At 50.1% G+C, this 24,901-nt stretch overlaps 1 protein-coding gene across 2 annotated transcripts in view; it reads right to left on the reverse strand.

The window, feature by feature from the left end:
- Positions 1–3,152: 3,152 nt before the first annotated feature.
- The window catches only part of gpr158a (G protein-coupled receptor 158a), a 28,647-nt gene continuing 6,898 nt past the window's right edge, over positions 3,153–24,901 (reverse strand). The window contains exons 3-12 of one of the 2 annotated variants that reach the window (XM_029842854.1): positions 20,740–20,842; positions 18,794–19,005; positions 17,832–17,900; positions 11,622–11,731; positions 10,812–11,050; positions 9,701–9,839; positions 8,063–8,168; positions 7,730–7,876; positions 7,568–7,651; positions 3,153–7,208 (exon numbers count right to left, since the gene is read on the reverse strand). In XM_029842854.1, the coding sequence (XP_029698714.1) occupies positions 5,382–7,208; positions 7,568–7,651; positions 7,730–7,876; positions 8,063–8,168; positions 9,701–9,839; positions 10,812–11,050; positions 11,622–11,731; positions 17,832–17,900; positions 18,794–19,005; positions 20,740–20,842 (3,036 nt within the window). In that variant the 3' untranslated portion in view covers positions 3,153–5,381. The remainder of the gene's footprint in view (positions 7,209–7,567; positions 7,652–7,729; positions 7,877–8,062; positions 8,169–9,700; positions 9,840–10,811; positions 11,051–11,621; positions 11,732–17,831; positions 17,901–18,793; positions 19,006–20,739; positions 20,843–24,901) is intronic. The other variant, XM_029842856.1, reaches the window with a different exon arrangement.

Consider the following 24,901-nt stretch of genomic DNA (forward strand, 5'->3'; position numbering starts at 1 on the left):
CGGGCTCCATTCAGACGTGCACGGCAGTGACTCACTCACCTGGACGTCAAAAGGGAGAGGGGGCGTAGAAGAAGAGCTGAACGGGGATAATAGGACTGGGTCTGCCTGGGAGCCGTTCTGCTCCCGCTAATGTCGTCACGTTCAACCCGCCACAAGGAGACCTTCAGAAAGCTCCCACAGAACACGCCGTCGCTACAGACGCCACGTCAAACGTGCGAACGCTGCGCTACCGGGATGGAATCAAGCTGTCTCCACCCGCCAGAGGACCCTCCACCGTCTCAGGAGGGAGCGAAACAGGAGATTTTAGCCAATACACGACTCAGGAAGTCCGATCAATCTGACCTTGCCCTGATGTCACGGGATACTTCCTTTAGGGTACGCCTCACTCACACATGCCACCACAGACGCAGCTGACACAACACACACACACACACACACACACACACACACACACACACACACACACACACACACGGGGAATGTTGACAGGAACACACAGGAAAGCCGTGACTGTTCGTGTCACCCTGAGGTGGCAGCAGGGTTCCCTGACTGGAGGAGGTGCCACCATCTGGGGGGGGTGGTCCAGTTTTTTTTTGTCCACAGACGCCACACAGATCCAATCTGACGTTGAGAGTTCAAATAATTGTAATCAAACGGCTGTAAAATGAGGTAAAACGGCGCCCTTACGGGGGTTATACGACCTGGCCCGGCAGCTCGGCTGTAATTTGGCTCGTAAATATGTGATGAGCTCCGGTTGTGGCGGAGGATCCCACTGATTAATGAAGTCTCGGGTTTCAGGAAGACTGATAACGACATCGATTACCGATGTCTTCGAGGGTTGTTCATCTCCTAAAACACTATAAATCTGGACGGGACCGGGCCAGAGTCGTCCTTCACAGCCTCAGAGAGCGGTGAACACGCGCATCTGCACCTCTCATCCGTGCACCTGAGCTCCAGCACGAGAGCAGCTCGTGTGTGGATCATCTGGCTGTGGAGGAGGAGGAGGTGGGGGAGGAGGAGGAGGTGGGGGAGGAGTGAGTCATCGATTCACATCACCGGGGGCTCCGCTAATGATGCAGCCATGGACGAGGCTGTGAGAGCTGCATGTGGGAGTCTGGGCCCGAGAGCCGGCCCTGGAGGATGGGGAGCACCGCCCCGTGGGAGAGCGGCTGCCTCCAGGGGCGGCCGGCTGGGTCTCATCCACTCCGGCCCCCCAGCCCCAGTCTCAGGGTCCAGTTTAACCCACTATGAGAGAAACCACCAGTGATGTGAAATGAAGAACCAACCGAAATGCTGAACGTTCACAGACTCCAGGAGCTCCAGGAGGGGAAGGTCCAGGTGAGTGTTCGTGGCTCTCGGAGGAGGTTTACCACCTTCTTTCACTGACAAAAGCAGATATTCTGTGAGATCTCTCAGGCGCTTTGATTCCAAAAGTCTTCAATTCAATAAAACCCTTTTAATACAGCATCTGTTAATATCAAGAAAGTCGGAGCCCTGAACAAGCAAGAGCAGCAGGAGAAACTCTGACCTGGGAGAAACCCTGAGCAGGACCAGGCGTTAGTTGGTGGCATTGGTCTCCATTATTTCCTCCTCCATCTGCTGAGAAAACCCGCTGTGATCATGTGCAACAAACCATGAGGTACACCTGTACACCCCCCACTGACAACAGTTCACCGTGACCCTGAAGGTGTCTTCAGGCCCCTCCCACCTCTGTCCCTGCACCGGAGACAAAAATGACTCAGCGGCAGTGCCTCTCATCTCCTCCTCCTCTTCCTCCCGCTTCACATCATGTTCGCCGTCCCAGGTTTGAAATGATCCTGCGCTGCTCCGTAGGAAGCGTCCAAAATCAGGCGCACGGCGACAGCCGCGACCGTCCACCAGAGGCTCGGGCGGGGGATGGACAAGTTTGGCAACCGCCTTGTTGTGGTATTGCAGATGTGACAAGAGGGCCAATTTTGCTGGAGGAACCACAACCAGACACCAAATATGACCTTTTTTTTTTAAACAGCTAACATGCAACGTTCACGTCCGCAACAGTTTGCAACTTAAGATGAGGTCAGGAAGGAGACCACCCAAGGACTGCTGGTCCTAGAGACACGGACGTGTTCGCTCTAAAATCCCCAAATTGCTATAAAACAGCCTTTTTCCCAGGATTCCCTGGTCTTCTCCGTCCTCCTGTACCTAGCTGCTAGCACAGATCGCTCCTCAGGTACAGTAGCCGTTGCTCCTCTGCTGCGGGTCTATTTTAGCTCCTCGCCGGCACCGTATTGATCTCCAATTTATCGAAAAAGGCTCAGAGTGCTCTTGTAACCAAGAATCGTTGCTAACGCGTTTGCCTCAGACGCCGCTCCTCCGCCGGCCTCGCTGCCACGCTCGAAAGAGAGCGAATCTGTATTGACTCAGCTCCGACAACCAACAATTCCACGTTTAGCCTTTTGTTTTTCAGGAGTCTGGAGGCAACATCTGTCTTGATTTTTGTCCAGCAGCGTTAAAAGCAAGAGTCGCTAGGCCGTGCTCAGGGCAGAGCAGCCGCGGGGCTTTTAGCGGCGCCTCCCACAGCGTGTCCACGTGTAATATAAGCATACAAACCTGATTACTAAGCACCAATGCATCATGGGACTGCCTCACGCCGAATTCCCGGAATGATCAGGGATGCAGAAGCGGAAAACGGAGGGAAAATGGTCGCCGCTTCAAGGTCGCGGGCGAGCGCGCCGACGGTCTGAGAAGCGTTTTGGAAGCAGGTGGAAGAAAAGAGCGAGCGCCAGCTTTGTTTTCATATAAATATTTATTGCAGAGGAGGTATCTTTTATATACATGCTATCACAATATTACACAATATAAATCTACCAAATATTCCAATATATGCCGATGCTATAAGCTTGTCAGAGAGCAATAGTCATAACAAGCACATAATACAGTGGATTAGGGACGGGATCACTCACTATACAACTTGTAACAGTCCATAAAAGATCAATATTTTTATCTTTTTTTCTTCTATCAAGGGCAGTGAAACATTGGTCCTACTTTCTTTTTTTTTTCTTGAATTCATGCAGAAGCCACGAGATTTACGACGTTACAGCATCGAGTAGGAGTAAAAGCAACAGCAGTGGTTGTATTTGCCATTGGATGAAAGAGAGAGAGAGAGAGAGAGAGGGAGGGAGGGAGGGAGAGAGACCCCGGGTTTGAATGGAAGCCGAGAGAACAAAGACCTGACCCTTGGATGAAGAGCTACGGGACACCGTCTAGATGGGACAACAACAATGGTTTTGACACCTCGTGAGGCCCAGACTGTCACTGATGGTACAGCTGAAATACCATGGAAACACACACACACACACACACACACACACACACACACGTTAACACACGGAGGGACGCTACAGCTGGCGAACAGCAGCCGGATGGGGGATGTGATATATTCTGCCGTATATAGGTGAGATATTGCGTTCAGCTATAAGTGTATAAGTGTAATCTTCTGTGATCTTTACTTTGTGCTCCGACTACTGGACCTCAAACACACACAGTCGACATTAGCGGCAAAAAAAAATGAATGAATAATCGAATCCAAAAAAAACCAGGGGCTTGCGTTAAACTGCACGGGTCGTCATCCAGGGTAGTAAAATCCAGCGTGGCAGTGATTCACAGGAGGCAGGAGAGGGACAACGTGCAGCTGTTGGCGGAGGAGGAAACATCCCACAAACGTGTCATAAACACCGGCGCCGTCGTGAAGAGTCAGTGGTGTATGTCGCACATGGTCGGCGGAGACTGGGCGGCTGGGGTCGGACAGGAAGTAAGAGGAGGATCTCTTTGATTAGCTTACTAATCAGGATAGCTAAAAATACGCGCGGAAATACGCAAATTATGTCTTGTTTTTGGATCTGTGCTGTTGCCCAATGAGCAGCCGACCTGAAGACACATGCAAAGCTTTATTAGCATGTCAGTAGCGTTCCCCTGGTAAGTTTCTGCATTAGCAGAGCGCGTGACGGACGCTCGCTAATTTAAAGTCAGCTGATGCTTTTCTGATGATTGAGATCAAAGTCGAGGACTCAGACGCATATTCAGACATTTTGATACAAAACACTTAACAAATGAAAACCTTCAAAGGGTTTAATAGGTTATGGATTGGTAACCACGTCGCTAAGGCTAATTCTAAAACGATCAGCTTGAGTAACCCACAGGACATTTGCCTATATTAGCATCGGGAGGAGGGACGTGGGGCAAACATGCGTTATTACTGATGGATTCTCAGCACAGGAACAACCACACTCATCTGAAACAACGGTTAGCCTGATGTAAGGGCCGTGTCCGCCAAGAGAAGCTAAGATGTCTGGGGATTATAGTTAGCTAACGCAAGCCCAAAAGAATACATGCGGAAATTAAAAAAAAAACCCAAAGCTGGTGCAAAGTTCTTCAAATATTTTCTACTTTTTACAGTGTATAGGAGCTTTTTTTTGGACATCCCCGTTAATGCTGCTCTCACATGTTTACGACCCCAAATGAGTGCTTGAACATATTAAATCAGGAAAAGAAGAGCCTCTAGTATATATTAAAGTAAACAAACGGGAAAGGCCCGCCTCCTCCGACCTCTGACCTCGCATGCTATATAGTCACGGTTCTGAAGACGAAGCCACGCGCTTCACTCCACAACGATAAAGACAATTCTAGGTATTAGGCACATATAGTACATCTCGGCGTTCCGCTCTGCCGAGAACTACAATTAAACAGATCTGGACCAAAAAGGGTGCATCAAGTTTGGTCGGGGAGATACCTCCTGTGACATCATGCTGTAAGGTTGGAAAGAGGATTAAATGGATGGGAAGGAGGACATTTTCTTCATTTATGGAGCTGACTAAAGTGCTAGAAACAGACTTCCTGGTTTAGTCCTTCCCTGCGTGTCAAGAGTCGGCCTAAAGGAATATAGTGCCGCCTCAAGGCTACCAGATCTTTTTTCCTGTTCTTTGGCTTCTCCTCGCGCTTTTCCTCCTTCCCTTATCGGAATTTCACAAGCTCCTCCGTTGAGGGTGACGTTAACTAAGGAAAAGGAACAAGAACGGGAATACAGGATGGGATGTCTGCAGGTTTTCAGCAAAGGCTGAAGCAAAAAGTTGCATAATTGGTCAGATCTCAGGATTTTCCTGCTATAATCCGGAATGCTCGTCACCACCTTGTTTGTGGGTTGTTTTTTTTTGTACATTTTGATTTTTCTGTATTTTCAAAAGAGTAAAAGAGGGAACAGAACCTCAGAAAGGAAGGCAACTTGTGGAACTGGATCAGCTTTTTCTTCCGGGTCACCGCACTGATATTCAAAGGTAATCTCTAAGATTTCCGACTGAAACGCGACACGTCGATGTCTCTGCCGACGGCTCCGTTTCAGCTCAGCGTCATGCCTTCTTGCTCGATGTGCTGTCCTCAAAGTCCCAAGGACAAACGTCTGCCTTTTTGGCGGCGCTGGGGACCCCGCTGGCAGGGTTTGGATCGCTCTGCTTCCCCACTTTGTCCTTTTTATCTGGCGTCTCCTGGAAGTCCCAGGGGCACACGTCCACCGGCTTTGCTTTGGCTGCTCCCACGTTGGCGCTTCTTCTTTTTTCCACCACGAGCATTTCCTGATCGCTCTCCACATCCCACGGGCACACCTCCGCCAGTTTCTGTTGGCACTTCTCCTTAGGTTTACTCTTGTCCTTTGCCTTTGTTCTACTCTTCTCCTCCTCTGCCTCTTTCGGTTTCTCTTTCTCAGCTGTTCTTGAAGGAGACTCCTTCTTTTTTGAGGGAGCTTCCTTAGCTTTGGAGGCCTGAGAGGGACTTGGTGTCCTCTGTCCAGAGTTTGGAGACACGGTGGTGTTGTCATATTCCCAGGGACACACATCAGCTCTTGCAGGTTGGAGCTGCAGGGACCCTCCTGGTCTGGACGGGTCCGTAAGGACGCTCCGAGCTTTTGCCTCTACAGGAGAGGTACCTTTTCTCTGCTCTACCGTCTTCTGAGGTTCTTGAAAGTCCCACGGACACACCTCTACCCGGCTGGTTTTAAAGGTGTCTGTGGCAGGTTGAGGTTGCTGGGTCGTGGTGGGTCTGCTCGCCTGGATGAGGGTCTGTTGCTTTGAGGGATCCACTTGACTGCCTTGACTTTTGTTCTCGTCTTCCCACGGACACACTTCAGCTCGCGCAGCGGCCGTCTTCTGGGCTTCGGCTGAATGGCGCCCGATAGATGGAGACTGATCGGAACCTTTCTGTTTGTGCTGCTGAGCTTTGCTTCCTTTGGTGCTACCTCCATGGACTGTGGTGGTTTCTTTTGGTGCTATGGACACGTGCTTTTGGACCTTGTTTTCAGATGGAGTTGGGAGATCCTCCACTTCCCAAGGACAAACCTCTGAGAGATCGTAAAGGTCTTTTCCCTTGACCAGATCGGAGCAGGTTGGCTGGTGGCCAGTCGCCAGCTGTTTCACCACCCTGCCCTTCGTCGTGTTCTGTTTACCCTCAACCACCTGGCTAACAAGCGTCTTGGGCGGGGCTTCATAATCAGGTTCTACGCTGGCTCTGGGGTCTTTGCTCTTTGGCTGGCTCTTCTTGTTACTATCTTCTGAGCTTTGGGCTTTTGCTGTCAAACCTAAAGTCTTCTCTTTGGCACTAGCAATGACGCTGAGGGACTTCTGCAGCATGGACGCTCTGCCATGGATCGGTTTCTTGTCCGCAGAGAGGTTATGTGCGCTGGCCGACTTGCAGACCAAAGGAACCGACTCTGTGGACTCGCTCGGAGCACTTATGTTCTCGCTGGATTTCTTCACCACTTTCTTGCCCATGAGTGTGTCTAAGAGGGAGCCCTCGGCAGTGGCCACCTCCATCTTGTCCGTCGCTGAGCTGTCGGAGTCTTCGCGCTGGTCCCGGACGTGATCGTAGCTGCTGTGGGACTTCTTGAGCGAGAACACCTTGCTCTTCAGCGTCTCCTCCTTTGCGGGTTTGCCTGCGTGCGTTGGATCGAATGGGTTCTTCTTCAGGGCGCAGATGCTGTTACGGTTGCTGGCGTGTTCCCCGGCCTCCTTGTCCTCGCGGCTACATTGCCGATGCACCGACTCTGGGATCTCAGTAATGCGCCTCATCAGCGAGCGACCCAAACCCTTTTTGGAGCTGCGTTTCTTGGGGAGATGAGGGTTGTTTGCCAGCATCTTCTTCCTCTTGTAAACCTCCAGCTGGGAGTAGAGCTTCTTCAGCTCCTCCTGTACACAACAGTTGCAGAGTGATCAGTTCGGAAATACAGATAACCTCAACTCGAACCAAGAAACGACAACAAAAGAAGCCGACAGTCTACTGCACAGAGAACATGCAGTACCAATCCATCACACGCCACTACAGATGCCTGCACTAATGATAGATCATGCTTGCTGAAAATAAAAGACAGGACAGTCTCTTGAGCGTAAATGTTAGGTCTGAAACAGCCTCTAAGCTCTGGAGTCCAATTTGTTCCTGCGATTACAGTTGTAAAGCTTCCACTCGTGGTTCACCCCTCCAAAAAAGACCCAAATCTTTCAGTAGAGACTTCTTCAGCTCTAACAGACAAACAGAAATCTCTGCTCACGTTGGTACGTTTTTCCCAAAGGCTGTTGCAAGACCTTACGCCACAGCCATTACTAGAACTGAGGTGGCCCATTTCGTCAGGGGTCTGCAATAAAAAACTGCCACGGCTCAGTATCGTCGGAGGATTTGAAAGGATTTCAAGGAGAGTTAAAACGCCACGCACCCGGATGTCCTCGGGGTCCAGGCTGTGCTCGCTCCACGCCGACGTGATGCTGCTGTTGAGGTAGGACCCGGAGCGTCCCATGTCCAGCTCGTCCTCATAGGCCTCGGAGGCAATATCGTCTCGCATGTGGGTGCCGGCAAAGAGGAACTGGTGAAGATCCACAAACAAGGTTCGTCACGTCTTCAGCGTGAAGTATCTGACCTCGTGTGTAGCTTTGTTAGCTTTGTGCGCACAAAACCATGGGTGGACTCCAGACTAAGGCTAAAATCTTCCAGCTTAGGCTAAAATCAGATTAATCCTGATGGCAGAGGCACGTGAAGCTGTGACGTTTACCTTCGGGATGAGCAGCAGCCCCAACGTGACTGTAACTGTTAAGTGTGTGTGGGTGAAGAACAGCAGCAGCATCCAGTCAGGATGGAGCTCCTGGACCAAAGTGAACCTGTCAGAAGGGAGCACAGAGGTGAGAAATCAGGTTTTTCTAGGTTCCTTAGCGCTCTGAGAAGGCTTTGAGCAGAAGTTTCTGACTTATTTCTTGACTTTAGGACCTTTCTTGGAAGCTAAATTGCTAATTTCCTTAAATGCAAACATCTTGAACGTCTTCACAAGGGCAGTGCAGAAAACCCCCGGATGCTCCCTCCGTAAACCTTTTGGATTCACGTGGGGAGCCGCGTATGTGATGCTGAGCAGCCACGCCGCCTGTCCTGGCGTCGGCTCCACACCATCCCATTAATGTTCCACTTGGCTGATCTTTCATACCAGCAAGGAAGCAAGATATTACTCATTACTGCAAATGGACTCACAATGAAGCGGTTGACCTTGATCTGGTCACCAGATTTGTCCTATTTATACAACAGGCGGTAACACACTGGGCCGACTGCGGAGCCGCAGTTAGCAAGAAATGAGATCATTACTGGCAGAAACAATAGGATGGCCAGAAGCGGCTCCGGGCTTTTATGTGAAACGAGCTAACGGGCTTTTCAGCGGAGTGAGACCTTGTGTGAGTGAAGTAAATGAAGGTATTTTCTGTCGGATGCTAATTTCATCTGCTAGAATGTCGCTATTCAGGAAAAAAGCCATCTAACGGGATCATTACACGGCTGAAGTTGGTAGACAGCTAATTACGGAACAGTTACTGCGGTAATCGCTAACAGGCACGAACAAAGGTCCACCATATAAAAGGTCCCGGAGCTTTGAAGTCCACCCTCGTTCACGTCTTCTACGCAGATGAGGATTTAATAATGGTGCCGTTCTCAACCTTCTGTCTTCGCTCACGCCTCCACCTCCAGCTATCGCTTCGCTCCTTTTTCTTCTCGGCTTCCAGCTCACACCTGGATAAAATCCAAGAGGCGGCTTTAACTGGCCGCCGTGGGATCAGGCTTGGAGGGCAAAACCAATGGACGTCAGATGTCGCTAACAAGCCCCGGCGCACTCTGCCGTCTCCAGTGGCAGCTGGTCAGAGACGACACCCGGGACTCCACTAAATTATGACAGATGTTTCTCTCAAAAATGGTCATTTTCTACGAATGTTGCCTGGAATTGGTGAAGATTTTTGCAACGGTGAATCTTAAACGATGGCCAGAATATTGCCGCAGATGCCTCGGACTGTTGGCTCCGTCTAGACGGAACAATAAATCACAATGACGCGCTTCATTAGTGAATAATGTGATGGAGCGGAGCTCTCAATTACACAGATCCCGGGCCACGGACCGCGGCGGCGGCTGAAACATCTCATTTATAAAAAGCTGGGAGCAGAGCGAGAGAGACAATTCCTCCACAACATTACAAACAGCTTGTTTTAGTTTTAAAGTCTGTTTTCAAGCATAAATCCACAAAGTAACGTTTAAATTCTGACACATCCAGGGGGCGCCATAATCACATTCCTGAACCGCCTCCTCTCACCAATGTGAATGTCAGTAGCGTGAACACTGATGTTGAGGGAGGGGCTTCTACGTGAAGGGGCGGGGCTTTTACCTGATGATGTAGAAGATGGCCGACAGGACCAGTTCGTTGTGAACGGCGATGGCCATGTATCGAGGTTCGTGGAACGCCGACGGCACCGTGCGCACGGCGTAACACAGGTACACGGACCACAGCAGGAAGAGGAACTCGGCTGTGGAGAGACAAGGATGAACTGTTAGAACTTGGAGCTAGCAGCTGTTGCTAGCAGCTGTTGCTAGCAGCTGCTAGCGGCTGATGAAGTCTCTAGACATGGGCCAAATCCCTGAACAGCACCATGGCAGCCACATGTAGCGTCTCCAAGGCAGCGAACGCCAGAGTGACAAACACGCCGGGAGGCCGCAGGCGAGTCACATTAACACCAAGGAATCAACCAGCCGCTCGGGGCAAAGCTGCACCTTTAGGAGCTTTTGTATCAGGATGTTCAGCAGGTGGAAAACAAAGATTCTTCCCTCTCCTGGTTCTGGAAGTGGTTCACGTGAAATATTGGTCCATGCAGATTGACAGAAACGTCATTTGGATGCTGGAGCTGCAGATTTGTTCTGCCAAACATCTCCTGGTTTGTCTCCAACACTTCCCCCAGAAAGAGTCCTAATGAGCCCCCCCCCCGGCTGAGTGTTTCCAGGTACATTTCTCCAAATTAATGAGATTTACAGCATCTGGGTGTGCTCCTCATCCATCAGCAGGATGTGACATCACGGCTGCGGCTATATTTACCCGGGGAAGAAGCCTGCCGTCAGCCTACGGTAGCGGTGCGTAAGCGCCCAGCAGGGGGGCCATCTGTTTTCTGAGAAGGGACCGTGTTTTTGCCTCTCATGGAGCCTGAGTCAGCAGATGTAAAACAGCATTTGGCGTCCTGAACGCGTGATGCCGAACCCCTCCCAGCGGCTTTCATTTCTCCCCCGTGCAACGCCGCCGAGCATCAGAGAGCCAAGCGGAGATTAACGCCGACGTTCAGGAGGGTTGCCAAATGCAGATGGAGGCAGAGAGCCTCCCCCATCCTTCACCTTCCTCACTCCCTCTGAACTCCACCGCGCCTGACAAATTACTTCTTGATTTCACGCCAGGGGTACCTCGCACAACTCACTTCCCAGGCTGGTGCGGAGGCCGCAGAGGCGGTTCTTACCGACGGCCATCATGTAGTCCCAGCGGTCCAGCAGGCACATGCTGAACTGCAGCCCGTCCGGCGTGTAGCCCACGTCGATGAGAGCCGACTTCCTGTCGGGGTGCTCGCAGACGGCCGACGTCCAGGCCACCAGGAACCAGCAGACAATCAGCAGGATGATGCCCAGGAGACGCAGGACTCGCCAGCTGGTCATGTAGGGGATCCTCTGGGCCGTGCGGGACAGGAAGACCTTCAGGACCCTGTGGGGGCAGCGGGGAATGGATCACTCTTAAACATCCATCTCCTCTGTGATCTGAGGCTAACGCCACTCTGTTGGCCCCGCCCCCAAAACCCTTTCATGGTTGTTGTAAGTCCACAGACATGAACGACGGCTGTGAGGGATCCACCTCCGCTATTCTTAGGCTCTGCCCTTCACGCGCATTGATGAAGTGTCCGCCGCGTCGCACTCTAATGAGCCCCCCCCCCCCCCCCCCCCCCATCAAAAATTGATCAGCGCTCCACGCCGACTGGACTCCGGACATTCATTAGGCCTTTTTGACAGCCTTGGTGGAGAAAAAAGACCCTCCGATGAGCGACTTCTTTAAACACCCCTGTCTCATTAGACGACCCCCCCCGATCTCATTTGTCTTCATGTCTTCAGGTTTAAATTCATGACTGAGTTACAGATGGAGAAAATCCCCCCATCACACACACACACATACACACACATACAGGCCTTTGACTTTTACAGGGGTATAGATGTAATCGGTGCATTCCCGGCGTTCCGGGGGACAGATGACGGATGTTTATGGGGTCCGTTTTGTGTCGCACCTGTAGAGTTTCAGCGTCAGCGTCCCGTAGACGGTTGCGAAGCCCAGCAGTCTCACCCATCGCAGCAGGATGCAGCGGAAAACGCTCGGCTGGAAGTACAAAATTCCCACCTGCAAGAGGGAAATACGAGAGATCAACAACAAGTGCAACAAGCCAAGACTCGGCTTCCTGGTCAAAGTCCAGGAGGGCTTCTTGGTCCAATTCCGAATCGTCTATACAGTACATCGAAAAGTAGCTCCACCCCTATCCCCTAACCCCCCCCCCCCCCCATGCAAACTACCGCAGGAGCCCCGCCCATAAAAAAATAATTCCAGCCTAGACGCACATCAGCAAAACTTTGGGGTTAAACCAGCGAGGGACGTGGTGCGAGCGTAGCCCCTGACACAAGATGGTGGTCGTCCAAACAACATAGCAAACCTCTCTGATGGTTCTCCAAAAACAAAACAAGTGCCAAACGCACGGAAAGGGAACAAACATGTGAGCCTGCGTAATTATCTGTCAGCTGCAGATGTGCAGAGATTTCCCCTGTGGGATTGTTAATGTTAATCGGATTAGCACAGGCGTTATTACGTTCCCTCAGGCGGCGCGGGAGACGCAGGCATGTGGAGGTTTCTGCTCGCTAGGTTCGAGTCAGTCGAGGGACACCCAGGACCCCCGTGGGGGGTCATCAGGAGGCGCACGGGTCACTGGCAGCATCAGACTCAGCCATCAGTGAGGTAACAGAGAACACCGATAAAACACGGCGATGTCGTTTTAGACGGAGCGGACGCAGAGGAGCAGACTGACGTACGCTCGGTCCGCCGGGACGGAAAAGGGCAGCAGGAAAACGAGACAAAACGCAGCGCGGCACAACGTGACTGCCCTCCCAACACACAAGCTAGCAGCCGGATCTCGGACACGTGCCGGTCGGAGGCTACGTCTGTAATGAGGCAAGAAGGTGTTGCGTTGCCCCCCCAGGGAGGAGGAGGTGGGGGGGAGGGGGGTAACCACTACCTCCGGTTGAATCAAGGTTTAAAAAAAACACGCAAGCTCAAATACAGCAAAGATAGTTAGCAATGAAAAGACCATTGCTAACAAAATTCTGTAAAGGTACGTTGGTTTTTTCTTTGTTTGAAATGTGTCTTTGTTCTGCATGAGAACAAAGCTGACACAGAAAAAGAAGATCCAGACCAAAGAACAAAGCTTGGTCATTTATTTAGTTTTAGGTTTAAGAGTAAATTTGAGCTTTTCCAAAAGTCAGATGACAAAAATGTGTGTGAATATTCTGCAAACTGTAAAATGAACCGCCTGTCTGCTCCAGGTCATCTGATAAGACCCACCTGAAAGGTTAAATCCAACCAGCACTCTCATTTTCTGGCAAGAATAAGCATTCCTATTCTATTGCCGTCACCCTCTGATGACAGGGCACAAAGCATAGATGAACAACAAAAGCATTTCCCATTAGCGTTCTTACTGGGAGGAGACTGGCCTTGAACCTCTGGCAGGTTTCTCTTAAAACCAGTAAGATCAGATTCTGCCCTCCTTTTGAAACCTGCAATAAATAATCAATGCTAAGTGCTGGGAAGCTAAGATTCAGCGTCGTGGGAGAGGAAGGAGATCAGATGTTATTCCCGAATGTGTGTGTGTGTGTGTGTGTGTGTGTGTGTGTCCAGTGTACGTATCTAATGGACATCAATATAGAGGAGACAGTTATTAACGCACTTACTACTCTTTAGCGTCTCTCCCTGTTAGCCTCAGTTCTTCAGGCTTCTTGAAATGCTGAGTAAGCGCCGCTAACATCCCACAGCACTTTTAAAAAAATTTGTTTTGCATTCTTTAACGATCTCTGCTTAAGTTTCTACGACGTGTGTGGAGCAAATTAGCTGAGAAGCAAACCTGAGCTGTCAAAGACACAAAAAAAAGCTTCTGGAAGTAACTAGAAAGCTCGTTATCTAACTAATAACCCTGAAGCGAACTGACTTTCGGTTAGATTTCAAGAAAGTGGAACTTTTCTTAGCTTGGGGAAGGGGGGGGGGGGGACTTGTTACATTGGGTCTGTGATTGTGCTGGGATTTTTCTGGTCCTGACCTTTGCCTGCACTTTTCTGACTTTTCTACGATAAATCACTGAGCTGCTACAGTTCTGCCTCTGGTGTCTCTGTTTCCGTCCAACCCGTTGCCCTTGTGACATTAAAGGCGCAATTTGAAAACTATGACCAGAAGGTCAAAAATAAAAGGGGGGCAGCTGCTCACAAAGGGACCACCAGCTGATGCGCCCTGTTGTTCTCTACTGGATTCACACCACATTTATGCAAAGGCAGTTTATGAATGCAACCAGAATCGGCAAGAAATTAATTTTCACCGCTACTTGTTAGCATATGAAGTAAAGACAAATTATATAAATCCCCGCTGTTACCTAGGCTACCAAAGCGCAACTTGGCCTTTAGCTTAGCTAGCCTTCCAGAGATCAAACTGTGCCCCTCACAAGAATTCGAACTTTTTAAAACATTTCTGGTGTGGTTTCAAATCTCACGTTGCCGTTGACACATTTGCATTATTCCACCGCATCAGCAAGGCACCATCAGTGGGAACCCTCGAGGATCCACACAAATGGATTTTACTAAGCAACTCTGAGGTTAAACAGAACTTTTCTTGAAAGCAGTGTTCTTGAGTGAGAAAATAAATTCGCATCTCAGCCGTACATATACTTGGCGAGTCGGTCGATGAGACCGGGTATTTGTTTAAGCTTACCGAGACCTCAGAATAACCCTTTAACTGGGATATGCTGTGGGTTAGTCCATGAAACAGACTCCTCTAGTGTTAACTAGCATCTAAATTTCTAAACAATGGCACTCTAAGGTCCCCTAAGACTCCACATGAGCTTCTGAACGTGCCCACAACCACAATATGACTCCCGACTGGATGCATCAAACAATTTTGTGCTAGACCGCTTCGGATAATTAGCTCCTCCGTCCAATGAGGAAAACAGAGCAAAATACCACTTTAAAAACAAAGTGGGAGGATTCTTTAATTAGACTAATACGGTCGGCGACAAAAGCAGCACTGTGTAATTAACTCACGATGTCTAAACAATAAAAATGCAAATGGTGGCGAGCACGCTGAGGCGGAAGCTCCGGGGATTGATCAGCGTTCCCGTGAAGGTCAGAGTCCTGTAGGGTATCGATCAGAGAGGACGTCAGACTTTCCTTCAACGAAGACAAATCAGCTGACAGGCAGCAAAAATACCGTCTGGCAACATTTTCCATCAGTAGATGTTCCCAATATTAAAGGATGAAACCTAAAAAAGATCATCTTCAAGATCTGAAGTGACGATTTTGGCCACTTGGTGGCAGTAAAACGAGTTGTAAACGAAACAATTTTGTGCTCTTTTTCATTTATTTTTTATCAAAATTATACAAGCATTGCTCAGTAACATTGTTTCAACCTTATTTTAGCTACCTCTGTTTGCTCTTCTGTTGGCTAATTTAGCGCTATTGTCAAAATGTCGAATTTATGCTAAAAAAAACACCTTCTCACTTGAGTTTTGCAATTCCGTTGAATCACCTAGCTTAGAATTAACATTTGCTAATAAATCCAGTTTTAGAATTGAAAAAAGACCCCGTCGGCACATCAGACCGTTTTATTGTGATGCTTGTAATTTTAAAATGCTCTGAACGCTGAATTATCGCCACAGTTGGCGGCGACGGTTTTAAGAGCGACTCCATGCTAATGAGCACTAAGTTAAATTAAAAAGACCAAATCATATTTCAGCGATGTGACATCAACACATCCCATAAACAGTCGTGGCAGCTGTAGCTAAAATATTAGCCTCTTGCTATCCCGCCTTTCTTCAGCTTCCTGCTAACAGAGATTGAATTCTGTGTATCCACATCAGCAGAGAACGGGATGGATCTTTTTTCTTCTCATCAACAGAACTCAGTGACAGAGCGGGGGGAGGAGTGGGGGAGGCGTGATGGTGTTGTAATATCAATGGATCCGTTTTTATATGAAAACTGACACTTCCCGCAAGGCGGGTAGGCTAGCTTTCTGGAGGGACGTAATGGTTCTCTCCCCTGCTGCCACTCCCAGAGGTGAGCCGGGTGTAAATTACATCCAGCCTGGCCTCTGCACCATCAAGACCAGACTAGCTGCTTCTTGTCTCCCACAATTCCCTTTGCTCCTCATCACCACTTTAGATCCTGGGACATGTTCCAAGAAGAAGAACCCAAAAAAACTGGCAGAAGAGTGAAATATCACGTCGTAGAGGACAGACAGACGACCAGCATGGACGCTGAGGCTCTTTTCAGCAGTGCGACTGGGTGAAATGGGAGGTCTGGAAATGCAAACAGCCGCCCTCTTGATTCGCTTAAGTCTGATTTGAAGTGTCGGAGAAGCTCGGATGGAAGGCAGAGCAGAGTAAGAGAGAGACGCCGAGGCTCCGGTAATTAGCCTCGTGTTGCTCCGCCCACAAACTGCAGAGCAACTAATGGCAGCTAATGATGACCGGATTGAAGACAAGGAGCTCCTGGTTGCCGATACGAGCGGCAAAAAGCGAATTCTCAAAGTGTTGGCGGCATTATAAACAGGAAGTGAGGCGATTCTAAGTTCTCCTGGACACATTCCTACATCTCCGTCGGAATCGTGCCGACCTCAAAGTGTTGGCAGGAAGGAGAAGAAGAGGAAGTCAAGACAGAGAGACAGAAGGAGATCATCAAACAACAAATTTTCTCCAAGAGTCTCCCGACCCTCCAGAAGATTCCTTCATTTGGTTTTTCTGGTTGCTACGGCAACGCGCATGTTGGTGTCTGCCGCATACGAAATTAGCTCTGGTGTTGTCCTACATCCGTAAGGCTTCAACAACTGGGACAATACCAGGCGACTGGGACCCAGTTACATATTTCAATGACACCGACAACCAGAGGGGGCAGCAGCACCACGACCCAACGCTCCTTACAGGAGGAGACGAGCGGGGGTGGGGTCAGTGCCTTAATCTGAGACCCCCCAGCAGAGAGTCCGACACCCAGCGAGCTAATCCGGGATCATATCGTGAATCACACAGGCGTGTCCTCTCATCTCAGGAGCCAGACAGAAATAGATCCCCTTAATTTCGCATCTTCACACCCCCCCACCCCCCCCCCCTTTCATTTCAACCGGGGGAACGGAGGAGTTATTCTACGTGTTCCTTGGGGAGCCACAAAGGAGGAGGAGATGTTTAACAGGAGCAGAAATACTGAAAACAGAGGAGGCGGATGAATATTTGCATTCTATATTTAGACGGAGGTGATGCGTCTCACCCTTCTGGGACGGTGGGTGGGGTTGGGGGGGGGGCGTCAACAGGGAGATCAATGGAGCAGAACCGTGCGGAGAGATGATGTTTTAATATGATCAGGACAAGACAATCAGAGTCCAACTTTAGAAACACTCATCTCTGCAGCCGACAAGTTAACTTCCCTCTTCGACACGGGTCTATTTTTAGCTGCTTCCAGGACGATCATCTCCAGTTCATCCAGACTCCCCGTGCGCTCTCACTGTGCACGTTTCAAACGTTATTACTTTCCCGGACCTCAGCGCGGCAAATTGGATTGATTAGCCGGCTCTAAATCAGTCGCCTTTAATTACATTTGCTCCGTGTTGCTCGGCTAAGCATATAGCTGCATGCGATTGTGAGTAAATTGCAATTAGCCGATGCCCCACATGGTCGAGTGGAGGATATAAAGGCAGACTTGTGTGAATTGATGATGCGTTGGTGTGAGTCTGGTCATCCCGAAGCAATAATGAGCTATCCCAGGAGCCCAAACCAAGGACGTTATACAACTGATGCCAGATGAGACTGGTTTATGACTGAGTTACACGGCTCAATGTTGTTGTTCATGCTAGCTTACAGAGGATTGCAAAAAATAAAAAGGTAAAAGCGTTTTGATTCAAATGCCCAACTTTTAGCAATGTTGGGATGTTTGTCCTTGCAAACAGTGTGGGTCTGCAACGAGGGGGTCGGTGGGCCGGAAGCGGCCCACGGGCCGGCAGTTTGAGACCAGCAGCTCGACACCAGCAGCTCAGATGACGGAGTGAAGGTCAGGCTGAATGTCGACCTTCTGGAAAGGAGGAAACTGCTGTTTTCAGCTCAGAGGTGCAAAGTAGAAGAATTAAGGGCAAACACCTCCAGGAGTTCGAAAATGCACACACACACACACACACACACACACACACACACACACGGTTGTTTTCCACTTACCGGGAAGTAGAGAAGCAGAGCTCCACACAGAATTGCCTCCAGCAAGACCAGCCCAGATGCTCTGATACTCTGTCAGGAAGAAACCCCAAAGAAAAATGTTGTTCTTTTACACCATTCCTACACACGTTTGTATAATTGTGACACTTTTCTGTCCCTCTAACGTCTAGTTTCCAGCATGAAAAAGGTCTCCTTATGCCCCCCCAGTTTGACTTCTGTCCCTGAAATATCAGGATCAAAACTGTTGCAGTGATGTTTTTCATCTAGAAGATGGACACAAGGCCATTTTTAAATGACGCTAATGTTTCTGGAGGCTAAAAAAGCCACAATAGATGGTCTGAAAGGGGAAGAGGAGCTTTCTTATTTGAAACATGAAAGCAGCGGCGCCCCAGGGACCTTTTAGAGCATCTCGGGAGCTTCGCAAGCACCTCTTGTGTCGGACATTTCAACACTTTTCTCACTGATGCTGGGGGGGAGGGGGGTGCGTTATAAGAGGAGAAAGCATGTTTGATGCTGTGAAAACACAACATTTTTAATGACCATAAAGTCCGTGCAGAGCTGTGAAAGTAGCGAAAGATCTTAAAGTCGTTCTGGTGAGATTAACGGGGATCACATAAATGAGGATTACATCATTACGACAAAGCCCCCGAGGATCCACAAGTTTCATCTTCATCCAGAGGAGTGAGCTGGGCTCAGCTCAGAAGAGATGTAAGAAGAAGAGTAGCAAGAACAAGAACACACTGCAGGTCCGCGATGCTGAATCAGCTGACGTGTCTGACCTCTTTGATGCCACTTCAAACACGCCGCCTTTCCAGCTTTGATGGCCACTGCCGGTCAGGAAGCACCCAGATGGTCGCGCGAGGCGAAACACCTTAAAATCTTTGACCTTATGGCAGATTTGGACTCTTGACCTGAGCGATCGGCGCGTTTTCTTATTGCTAACTGACGTCGGCGGCTGCTCGTACCTTGTTCCTGCGAAAGTGGTAGACGAGGACCATGCTGAGGAGGATGGCGAGCAGGCAGAGGCACTGGAAGGACAGAACAGCCAGGCGGAGAGCGCCATCCTCCTGCGCCACGCAGGGGGTGTCGTCCTTGCAGTAGGCGCAGCCCTGCTGACAGGGCAGGCAGTCGCTGGAAGACCCCTCGTCAGCGTTTGGGCCACTTTCTGCAGCTGTTCCTTATTTTCAGGAGGAAAAAACAACAGGAGAAAGAACAAATCCCTCATTTCTGTGTGTTTTCGTTTGGAGAATCGCTCATCAGAGGTTGGCGAATGCTAAATTGGAACTAGCTTACTCTCACTATGATGAACCAAATGGATAAATTCGTCTAGCTGCTCGACTCTTATTCAACCAATAACAGCAAGGCTAGAAGGTTGAACTTGTTAGCTTAGCCTAATGCATAAAGTAGTCAAAAAGAAACTCAGCATGTTTCCAAAATTCAGGCAATAAATGTGAGAACGTGTCAGCTCAGAATGGTCAGTAATGTAATGCTAATGTGCTACATTTCTAACCAAAAAACCAAACAAACAACTGGATCGCTATCGCTAGTTCAGCTGTAAAATAATAATCGTTAACGTCTTCTAGAAGGTCTTTTTGGAACGATCGCAGTTTTCTCCCTCGGCTGAAGGTTCCGGAATCAAAGCATCTGGAAACTGAACTTGTGTGACAGAAGGACGTGTGTCTGCGTTCGTCCTTCCTCGACCTCACGAGGATTCATCGACGCCTCGCTCTGTCCGTCATTCAGGAAAAGAGGCTTCACGCAAATAAAGGACAACGTCAGAGTTTCGGCATTGGCCTGAGGAGTTTGGTCGCAGACGGAAACTCTCTGCGCGTTAAAATCCCTGCATGGTAAAATCAGGTAAAACCCAAGAAGCTAGCAGCTGGTGCAAAAGCCCCGGGAATACGAGCGTATGGGCGGACAGATAAAGAACGGCGAGCTGGAGCGGCGGTTGGTGAAAACAGCCATTGTCTCAGAGATTTGCAGGGATTTTCCCTTTAAAAAGAAGCTGGCTATGACTCCGCACATCAGTGATCCCTTTAAAAGAAGCACTTATCTCTGCACCAGTGAGTCACCTCTTCCAGCTCCGGATGGTCCGATCCCCGCGCCGCCGCCTGGCGCCGGGGGTCATGGTGAATTTGTGAAGAGGATGGAGGCTTACTGGGAGACAAAGGGGAACGAGCCGCGCTCTCTTTCTGTGTCGGAGACGTCCCCTCGTGGATTAACGGGCTTGTTATCGGCGTACGCGTAAACATGCTAACGAGGAGAAACAGTTAAACCGAGAGCAGTAATGGGGGCGGCAGGTGGACTGGGAGGAAACAGAAGTGAAAGAGAAGCAAAATGAAGGTATTAGAGTGATGGAGGCCCGGTGAGGTCCGCTGGGGTTCTGGGGCAGCAGAAGCCATTTTTAATTAACACCGTCGACAGAAATAAAGCAGGAAAAGTCGCCACCGTCAGGAAGATATTTCCTTCCAACCTGATTAGCCTCCCCAGGTGCTGCAGCTCCTCGACAGGGCGCTAACATGTTTGCTTTTTCATTACCAGAAAGTGACGATGTAATTTAGCGTGATGGAGAACGCCGACCGGCCTAAATCCTGGAGATCGGCTGCTAAAGCTATTCCGAGTTTCAGCAACAACCTTCCATCTCCCCTTCAGAATGATTTACACTGTGCTAAATGAGGTTAGCATTAGCCTGAGATACATGATAATGAAGGTGTAGGTGTGGTTGTAGCTACCGTTAAAGGAAGTGACTTTACTTCCTTCCTATGAGTGGGAGGAGTTTCAGCAAAGATAGGGGCAGAAGAAAACCTCCTGCCAGATCCTGTCTTGAGTCGATTAGCTAACTGCTGTGATTATAGCCACCTTTAAGGGACAAGTGTGAGCTTTTCTAAGCTAAACACACGGCGACACTTACTCGCGAAGCTGTTGACGGCGAGTCTGCTGGGGTGGTAGAACCCTGTCTTGCAGTGGCAGCTGTACTTGTCCAGAACGAACCCGTGACCGTGGATGGGCAGACACTGAGGACAGAGCAGAGGAGAACGTGGGCACGGATGAAACAGTTGGAACAAGAGCGGCAGCTGGAGCGGAGGGTGAGCCGGGGTCCGCGGGTGAGCCGCGCTCGCACGAGCCTCACCAGGCAATTATTAGCGATGAACTCTCGAGTGCTGTCGAGTTCCTCAAACAAATTGCTGTGAAGAGACGGGCGAGCATTCAAAGTGGCGCTAAATTACCGCTGTAGAGGAAGAACCTTTATTTACGCTTCACATTACCAAAGCAGCACTTTTAAAGTGCACGTATACCCCGTTCTATACTCGCCTTCCGCACCATGTGGAGGGGTTTCTGTCAGCTTCCCTTCATCAATCACCAGGCGAGCAGTTTCCTGCTAGCTTTACCGCCAGACAAGTTGTTTATTGATTGTTTGGTTTGTGTCATCAAAGGTCAACCGGACAACGTCCAATACTAATTAGCCAGGAGGGTTATCTTCATCTAGCCGGGCCGGACACAGAGATCGACCAGCTTCACTCACAGAGTCCGACAGAATCATTTATTTGGGCCGCAGTTCGGCTAGCTGGAGTCCGAAACACTGCAGCTTTAATACTGAGGGGCAGAGTCAGGGACCTGAGCTCCTGTGTTTGTCGTCCTCAGGACAGGTGGAGCATGCTGCAGATACTGCCTGTCACTGCTCATCTGTCCACACACACACACACACACACACACACACACACACACACACACACGACCTGAGACAGGTGCGTGTGCATCAGGAAGAGCCAGAAATAGCTCCGCTGGTGCGTCCCACTCCTGCCAGCTCTGCAGACTGGGCACAGATGTGGAGGGTGTTGGGCGGTGGAGCAGCCACACACACACACACACACACACACACACTAGCTGCTGTGGTCCTTTGTTCTGAGTTATTCCTATATTCAGTGGATAAACCAGCATTATACCGCATCAAGCAGCAGCAACGTTCACATTTTCTGACACTATTTCACATTTCCAAGCAGCAAATTAAGGTCGTTAACTCATTTTAGCTGCCAAATCTGGATATTAACGCTTTTTCTCCGACATTTGAATCGTCGTCACGTAATTTTGTCGGTAAGTTCTGAGGGTCATCAACAAAAAAAATGGCCAAATCGTCGCGCTCCCATCAAGCTAACCCCATGCCAGGCTCTCCTATCGCCTCACACTGACCATATTCAGAGGCTTCATCAATAAAACAACAAACGGCGGCTCCAGCGGCGACCTGCTTTATGACACAAGCTATTAATTCTATGTGATGATGATATGTTGATAGCGGATATCTCATCCTGCCAGCAATCACATTAACGTGAACTGATCGTTAATTAGGCCCGTGTGATTGAGCCTAATGTGTTTCAGACGAGCTCTGACATCCCCAGAAATAGACGTTCGCCCGGCGAGACCTTGAGAAGCGAACCGACGCTGCGTTTCCCGCGCAGATATGCGTTAGCAACACCTACAGCTCGGTGTGCGTGCGTGCGTGCGCGTGTGTGTGTGCGGGATCTGCTGACGATCCCACGCCAGCTGCTTAAGATGCCGATCACTCAAACTCCGCCGTGCTAATTGTGCGAGCTGCTTTTATTTATTTATTTTATTTTATTTCAGTGCGTCACGCTGACAGCTCCCGCGTATTTACCCCCCCCCCCCAAAAAAAAAGAAGCGGAGCTGCAGGAGTCAAAAATAGACCGAACGCAGACTCTGTCGCTGCCTTCGTGTCCGCTGCGACGCTGCTCGTGTCGTCGTGACAGCGGTCCAAGCTGCCTCGGCGCCATCTGAGGTGAAACGTGGAGCAGTTCTGACCCGGTCGGCGTCAGAAGGCCCACGTCAGGCCCAAATGGGAGGATTCTAAGCTCCGGTTCCTCCCTCAGTCCGGGCAGAGGTGGACCGGAGCAGGAGCTCTGTCCACGGGGAGGATCTTCGTCAGTAAGAGCCCACATCGGGTCCTGACCACGGCCGAAGGCGCATCTGGCGCCAAAGACCACGTTCTAAACCGAGCCTTCGGTCGGTGACATTTGCTCAAGTGCTTCAGTCACCCGTAACCATGCCAACGAGTGACACAAGCACCAGCCAAGTTGCTGCGACCGTCCAAACCCGCTCCGTGGGTTCCGTCACTTCGTTTTTCCCCCGTCACCTTTTTATGACATCATCGAACTGGGAATTAGAGCAGGAAAAAAAACAAAAGCTCCGGGATGCACTAATTGATGTCGAGGCCAGGCGTGCTCCACCTGAGCAGGAAACCAGGAAGTGGCGATTCTGCGGGCTAATTAGGACCACTTCCTGCCTTTGAAAGGAGCCCACGCTCGTCTGGTGCGGCGCTGCGTCCAGCCAGGGACTAATAGGCCTCTGTAGGTCGTAATGATCACACGGAGTTCAACACACACCTCGAGGAAAGCTCATCATCCAGTAATTACAGAGCGGAGCCACAGAACGGAGCCGAGCAGGAGATTTACTCGGAACTTCACATTGGACGGATTTGTTGATCTGCAGAATTCTGCCGTCGCTGCAGACAAAAGAGCATCTGCAGTCGCCGGGAGGCTGCGTGTGCACGGAGGGACGCGCAGGACGAGCGCAGCCAGGCCTTTAAATGAGGTCAACTAGCCCGAGTTAGCTGCAGCGGCGCTGCCGGGACACCTGGGGCTCCGATCTGGGCGCAGTCCAAAGACCAAAGCCCGGAAAGCGGCGAGATAAACACGGCGGCCTTCAGGGAGCTAAACGCTGCCACGAGGCCGAGGCGTGTTCAGACACGACCGCTGCTCTCGTAATCACAGTCGTGGCCGACATTTATACTCTGTGTTCTTGTTCACAAGACGGAACCCGCAGACGGGCGCCGAGACGCCGTCGGGCTTGATGTGCTTTGTTCTTTCTTGCTTAGAAGTGAAGACTAAAGAGTCCGAAGTGTCTTTGATTCCTCCCTTTTGAACGTTTCTCTCCATTACAACGGCCGGCCGTGCGTATACGCTAACTGTGTCTCAGGCCCCGCTCGCCCTCGGGTCACATGACCACGCAAAACCAGCCTTTTTGATCCCAAAATGGAGAGGATGCGGAGAAGGTCCGAGCTTGACCGGGTCTATTCGGAGACGCTCCGAGGCTCGGGGCAGGCTGGGATTACGTAAGCGTCTTCATCAGACCTAAGATGAAGTGACGGAGGGTTATTTTAAAACCCAGCTACTGTCACTTTATCTTTTTGTCAGCGCCTCCCTCCTCCTCCGCCTATTCCCGTCCTCTGTGAGCATAAGGCTGCGCTCGCTTCACATCTGATCTCAGGCGTCCCCAGACAACTCCTCCGCCGTCCTCCCTGGACCCAGTGTTTGCTTTAGCGGGCTGAGCAGAACTGATGTAAGACGGAGCCTGGAGACCAGCGGCGCTCAAAGTTTGGGAATTCGGCAGCATTAGCCAAAATGAAACGGGACAGTCATCAAACATCGTCACTAGCAACGAGCTAGCTTGAACGCTGGTTGAGACGCACTCTTGGCTCTTAAATCCGTCCAGTTTCATTTACTGGCGGCAACAAAATGTCCTGGAAGTCGCAACTGCTCAAAAATATTCCAATATTTTGGATTCTGGCTCCGACCGCGACAGAACTGAACGTTCCATTTTCGTATCTTGAAAAGTTTTCTCTCTCTTGTAAACTGCGTCTGGCGTGTAAAGACTCCGTCCGGTCCCATCAGAACCACTTGACCAGTGTCCAGGTGATGAAAGGCTGAATTTGAATCTGCACTTTTGATAACCGAGCACAACTTTTGCTGAGGTCATTGTAAGTTGGCTATTAGCTTCATGAAAAAGGAAGGAATTAAGCTAACTGGGACGCTCCGACCCACTCCTCTCAGCCTGGGTGGACGGGCCAAGACCTCCACATGGGTCCTACCACGAAGCTGAAAAACAATGTCCGTAAAAACAGCTGCAGAATGTTGCCGTTAGCTTGCTAACGTCGCGCCAACGGGCCGTCAAAAGAACTGCTACAAACCAAAAGACAAAAAAAGAGCCTCACAAAAACGTCCTCCTTTAGGAATTTCTTTGTTTTTAACGGCTCAACAGTGAAACAGGCTGGAGGACGTGAT

The sequence above is a fragment of the Takifugu rubripes genome, chromosome 10, assembly GCF_901000725.2.
Source record: "Takifugu rubripes chromosome 10, fTakRub1.2, whole genome shotgun sequence".
NCBI lineage: Eukaryota > Metazoa > Chordata > Actinopteri > Tetraodontiformes > Tetraodontidae > Takifugu > Takifugu rubripes.